This window comes from Trifolium pratense, linkage group LG1 (genome assembly GCF_020283565.1).
Source record: "Trifolium pratense cultivar HEN17-A07 linkage group LG1, ARS_RC_1.1, whole genome shotgun sequence".
NCBI lineage: Eukaryota > Viridiplantae > Streptophyta > Magnoliopsida > Fabales > Fabaceae > Trifolium > Trifolium pratense.
The window spans coordinates 13,029,027-13,035,720 of record NC_060059.1 but is presented as its reverse complement, the minus strand read 5'-3'; the positions used below and the strand labels follow the sequence as shown (position 1 = coordinate 13,035,720).

General features: G+C 34.9%; 1 protein-coding gene across 1 annotated transcript; it reads left to right on the top strand.

Moving 5' to 3' along the window:
• Positions 1-445: 445 nt before the first annotated feature.
• Positions 446-2,495, top strand: LOC123888655 (probable metal-nicotianamine transporter YSL7). Its single transcript, XM_045937772.1, has one exon. The coding sequence runs from the start codon at positions 446-448 to the stop codon at positions 2,483-2,485; it is 2,040 nt and encodes a 679-aa protein (XP_045793728.1). The 3' UTR covers positions 2,486-2,495.
• The last annotated feature ends 4,199 nt before the right edge of the window (positions 2,496-6,694 follow it).

Sequence of the window (6,694 nt, the reverse complement as noted above, 5' to 3'; positions counted from 1 at the left end):
AGGAACAAAAAACAAATTATAGAAAAAACAATAAAAAGATTATATTTTGAATTTACGCATAAAAATAGGAACAAAACAAAAATAATAAATCTAAATTCAAAAAAAAAAAAAGATAAACAAAAACAATAAAAAGATGATAGAAAATTTAGTTGATAAAAACAAAAACAAACAAAAAATTAAGAAAGCATATAAAAAGAATAAATATGATTAGATTGGTTGGTTTTATCTCTATATTGTTTGTAGATTAGGTTTGTTGCTTTTTATCAAAGGTTTTCAACAACGTAATCACTTATAATAAAAAGATAAGATATATTAAGTTTGTTGGGTTTTATCTTCATAATGCTTATAAATATCAAAAGTATCACTCAAATATTAACACATTCAAATTCTCACTATTTTCTCTCATTGTCCATCTTCTAAACTCCAAACCAACTCAACAAGAAATATGGCTAACAACAACGAAACAGTGGTGATAGTTAAGGAGGAAGAAAAACTGGAGGAGGATGAGGCTTCCATTGAAAAAGGGTTTGAAGGAAAATCAGTGCCAACATGGCAGAAACAGATTACAGTTAGGGCTATAATCGTCAGTTTCATGTTATCGGTGCTTTTCACGTTCATCGTGATGAAGCTTAATCTTACAACCGGTATTATTCCTTCTCTCAATGTTTCGGCCGGATTGTTAGGTTTCTTCTTTGTCAAGACATGGACTAAAGTGCTTGATAAATCGGGTTTGCTTAATCAACCGTTTACAAGACAGGAGAATACTGTTATTCAGACTTGTGTTGTTGCTGCAAGTGGCATTGCATTTAGTGGCGGATTTGGTAGTTACTTGTTTGCAATGAGTCCAACTGTTGCAAAACAAAGCGGCGCCGCCAGTGTCATGATGGATGTTAAGATTCCTGGTTTAGGATGGATGATTGCGTTTCTATTTGTTGTCAGTTTTCTTGGTATATTCTCCGTGGTTCCACTCCGAAAGATTATGATTGTTGACTTCAGATTGACATATCCAAGTGGTACTGCAACAGCTACTCTTATCAACAGTTTCCATACAACAGAAGGTGCCAAACTAGCAAAGAAGCAAGTACAAGCACTTGGAAAGTTCTTCTCCTTTAGTTTCTTGTGGGGTTTTTTCCAATGGTTTTTCACTTCTGGTGATTCTTGTGGATTTTCAAGCTTCCCAACATTTGGTCTAGAAGCCTATCAAAGAAAGTTCTTCTTTGATTTTTCAGCTACCTATGTCGGGGTTGGGATGATATGTCCATATATAATCAATATATCACTACTCATTGGTGGAATTCTTTCTTGGGGTGTCATGTGGCCTCTCATCGAAAATAAAAAAGGAGATTGGTACCCTTCCGATCTCAAACAAAGCAGTTTACACGGTCTTCAAGGCTACAAAGTTTTCATAGCCATAGCAATGATTCTTGGTGATGGTCTATACAATTTTGTCAAAGTTCTTGGCCGCACTCTTTACGGTTTGTATAACCAATTTAAACACAGCAGTGTAGCACCCTCCCAAGATCTCTCACTTACACTTTCGTTCGATGACAAGCGCAGAACCGAGATGTTCCTCAAAGATCAAATACCCTCCTGGTTTGCTATCTCGGGCTATGTCATAATTGCAATAATATCAACCGTAACCATCCCTTACATTTTCCACCAGCTAAAGTGGTATCACATACTTTGCATTTACGTCTTTGGACCGGCACTGGCCTTTTGCAATGCTTATGGTTGTGGACTGACAGATTGGTCCCTTGCATCGACCTACGGAAAATTAGCCATCTTCATTATTTGTGCTTGGGCAGGGGCAGCGAACGGCGGTGTCATAGCGGGTTTAGCAGCATGTGGTGTCATGATGAACATTGTTTCTACCGCTTCAGACCTTATGCAGGACTTTAAAACGGGTTACATGACATTGGCTTCCCCGAAATCCATGTTTGTCAGCCAAGTTATTGGAACTGCTATGGGATGTGTTATATCACCATGTGTTTTCTGGCTATTCTACCATGCTTTCGGTACTCTTGGTCAACCTGGTTCAGAGTACCCTGCTCCTTATGCACTTGTTTATCGCAACATAGCTATACTAGGTGTGGACGGTGTCTCCGCTCTGCCGAAAAACTGTCTTGTACTTTGCTGTGTGTTTTTTGCTGGGGCAATGATTATTAATCTTGTTCGCGATTTGGCCGGAGAGAAATATGCAAAGTTTATTCCTGTTCCTATGGCTATGGCTATACCTTTCTACATTGGAAGCTATTTTGCAATTGATATGTGTGTTGGAAGCTTGATATTGTTTGTTTGGCAGAAGGTTGATAGGGCTAAGGCGGATGCATTTGGATCGGCTGTTGCTTCTGGTTTGATTTGTGGAGATGGCATTTGGTCGCTTCCTAGCTCCTTTCTTGCTCTTGGTGGTGTGCAGCCACCTATTTGCATGAAATTCTTGTCTAGAGCAGCAAATGTAAAGGTTGATACCTTCTTAGGATCTTGAATTATTATGTTGCTCATTTTTATTCTTTTATTCAAATACTTTGTACTGCTAGTTATTTTATTTCATCAGTTATTATGGGATTATCATTACTCTCCCCTTGTGAGTTATATATAAAGAATATGATATTGTTGATTTCCTTAGCCAAATACCATGTTATTCATGTTTGAACTTTACATTTTAGAAAAGTCTCTTCTATGTTTTCTTCCTTTTGTAAGAAAAAAAATTGGAATCAATTTTAGCTGTGTCTTATGGCCATATTGTATTAATATCAACTATTAGGCTGTGTTATTACTTGTGGCACAAGAAATAGTCAATGACCTGATATTCATTCACAAATTCAACTATGGAACATTACATAAAATCAAAAAGATTACACTAATAAACATATAACATAATTGGATGATTGAGAAATAAAATAGAGTAGCCTTAGCTTAAACATTCTGCATTAGTCTCACCTTTATACCATTTTATCTGCGGTGCTTAAACTCTCTCTATGCTATTCTTCCATCACCTCATTAATCATGTACCCTCCAAAGTAAACAAAGAAAAGTAAACATCGTAAAATTTCAAAACATAAGGTATCCACATATTATAACCAGTAATTTCAAAACATACTGAAGTTCACATATCTTGTAGAACAAGAAAGACAATCAACACCAATCACATAACTAATCAAGTCAAGCAAAAAACCATTGGACAACAGAAAATGTACCTTTTACAAAAGTTGAATCAAAATGTACTGTTCCATGTGACCTTGTCTGAACTTTGTCTTAGTTTGAACCATGAATATTGGACTAATCCAAGTGGTTTGAATCAGATTCCTTTGTCTTAGTTTAACAAAAAGGGTGTTTAGTAATAATTAGTCCTATAAATTGAGACACCTACCTTGCAAGTTGTAGCACAACACAATACACTATCCTCCTTCAATTACTTTCTAGTCACTAAGGCTAATAATATTCTCACTCACCACTCTCTACACTCAATAGTAAAATGGGAGGAAACAATCAAAGAAAGTCTAAATCTTCATTCAGGTCTGTTTTCAACATTTTCAAATCTAGCAGCAACAAGCAAAGAGGGTATGATTATTATGATGATGGCGCAAAGCAACGGAACAAAGTGTGGCCAAGTGATGAAGATAGAGGCAGTTGGGGTGTAGCTGATCCTATCATTGACATGAAAGCTACAGCTTTCATTGCTCAATACAAGAAACGAATTTCTGAGTCTGAAATTCATTGGCAAGCTCAACCTGAGCAGTAGGAACAAACAAGCTTATCTGTTTAATCAATTTTTAATTTGTTTGTACCTCTCTGTTGTAATTAGTTATTGATTACCATTTGTGAACCATGATATAAGTAATGTCAAATATGAATAATCTTTCTTGTGAGTATTGTACTATTTATAAAGTACTAATGATTAAAATCTTCTGTGAGTCATATCAGTGTTAACTTCATCTTCCAACCAATGCACAGCTCTGCATGGCTCCCTTGCTAATAATGATATCGCTTAAGACTGTTATATAATTATGATATTCAACACATTTTTTTCCTACACCTGCGACTGCGACACTTGGTTATTCACTTTGAAAAATGTAGTTAATTCAGTTAATTAAGTTGATAGTTAATAAAAATCTTGATCAAAAGTGTTGTTAATTCACTTTAGAAGGGTCAGGAACAGAGTTTGATTAGCCAGATCATAAATTATAGATGCGGTTGTGAATACCGTCACAACTGCGGCCGTTGCAATTGTGGACACTGCAACTGTTATAATTAGCTGTGATGAGATGTTCTTAAGCTAATGATTTTCCCTATAACAATTTTATATATTAATTATATGCTCTCATATCTAGCTTTGACTCTGTGAGATATTTCTTTTGAGATCATAATCAAACCTAATGTCCAGCTTAGTCTTATACTCCAAATTTTAAATGATTTAAATATTTATCAGATATTTTAGTTTGTTCTTTTTTTGAACAAAAATGTATTTTATTCTAGAATTTGCAAGTTAATTAAAGACAGAAAGACCATAATACTAGTAGCTTATTAAAGAAAGTTTTTCTGAAAAAAATAGAGTAAAGAAAGTAACAGCTGCCAATACTTTTTAATTAGTAAAGGAATGAACAAAGAAAGAAGGAGAATTTGAATGCCTACCCTCAATTAGTTAGAAATCAAATCTGATAGGTATATGTCTAGTTTTAAAATGCACACAAATTCATTCTAAAACAGAAAACAAAACAGTACTATTAATAATTATTTTTGAAGAAAAACAACTTAATGCATTTCATTCAACACTCAAATACAAAGAGGAATATCATCAACATAATGGTGACTAGCCCAAGAAATGGCTGCCCTTGCAAGGGAATGACCCGCCATATTCACTTGTCGCCGAACAAACTTAACCTCAAAGTCGGACAAAAAAAGTAAAGTATTCTTAATGCTAGCAATAAGGGAACCAAATTCAGAGACTCCACCATCCTTGCCCAGATGAGCGCTGCAACACGGCCTGCAATGTGGCTGCTCTTCCTTGCTGCATATATCCAAAATAAAATCTATTAATAATTTAAACATAATAAAATCCAATTTATATCCATATGAAATAAAGTCTCTAATTTATAAAAAAAAAATACATCCCTCACCTTATAAGTTCAACCACTTATTTTCGCACTATGCACCTAGAATTAGACTCTCTAAAAATTTAATATAGTATCAGAGTCTATTAATTCATGATCAACCACCCTTTATATCCACACACAAAGTCCAATACTGCGATGAAGATGCGTGTATTGAAAAAAACTCCAGTTGCACATAGAATGTATATAAAGCCTTAAGAGTAGCACAGAACAGACATGAATCATTGAACAAGAAACACAACCAACACAAATCACATAAACCATTGGACCTGAAAAAATGTGCCTTTGTTTGTCAAAAAGTTGAATCATAATTTACTGTTCCATGTGATCTTGTTTAAACCATGAATATTGGATTCACTCACCCTAGTGGTTTGAATCAGATTCTTTGTCTTAGTTTAACAAAAAAGGTGTTTAGAAGTAATTAGTACCATATAAATTGAGACCCCTGGCTTCCAAATTATAGCACAACACAACACACTTCCTTTAATACTACTACTTTCTAGTAAGGCTAATTAATATTCTCACTCACCACTCTCTACTCAAGTAGTGAAATGGGAGGAAACAATCAAAGAAAGTCTAAATCTTCATTCAGGTCTGTTTTCAACATATTCAAATCTAGCAACAACAAGCAAAGAGGGTATGATTATTATGATGATGGTGCAAAGCAACAGAACAAAGTGTGGCCAAGTGATGAAGATAGAGGCAGTTGGGGTGTAGCTGATCCTATCATTGACATGAGAGCCACAGCTTTCATTGCTCAATACAAGAAACGGATTTCTGAGTCTGAAATTCACTACCAAGCTCAACCTGACCAGTAGAAAAAAGCTTCTCTGTTTATCCATTTTTAATTTGTTTGTTCTTCTCTGTTGTAATTATGTAATTAGTTATTATTTATCATTTGTGAACCATTATAGTTAATGTTAAATATGAATAATCTTTCAAGTTTATTCTTTTCTACCAACAACACATAATTTAATTCTATGATGAGATGAGAACGGTGCAAATTATTCAGATAAAATGTTTCTTTAGTAAGTTACTTTTTTTGTTAAAGAACTTCAATAAGGAGAATCAATGGGTTGAAGGGATTGATTGCTTCAATCATTATGCATGTCATATCAGTGTTAACTTGACCCTCCAACCAATGCAAAACTCTGCACGGCTCACTTGCTGATATCTCTTAAAACCGTGTTTACACCTAAAAATAAATAATTTGTTAGTCGAGATTGGCATATAGTCAGCCGAATTCTCCTCTACCAAGTGAAGGTTAATTAGGCGAATATAAAAATAGGCCGAATGCGAGTTAGTTGAGTCTTTCTCAAGTCTGCGAAAGTCGTGGGAGTGTTAGAACCCGTCAAAGCTTAGTAAAACTAGACAATTTGGTATTTTAGTCGTGTTCCATGTTTATAGCGCTACTAAATGCAATAAGCTATATACTCATTTTTATTTATGTCTGCTTTACATTTTATTTATGCACTTGTGTTCTGGTAAAAATCTCAGCAGCTAGCATGGATCAACCATCTTCATCAACATCCAAAAGGTCTGCCCAACATAGACCTAACTGGGTGGGCATGGCGTGTCATGTT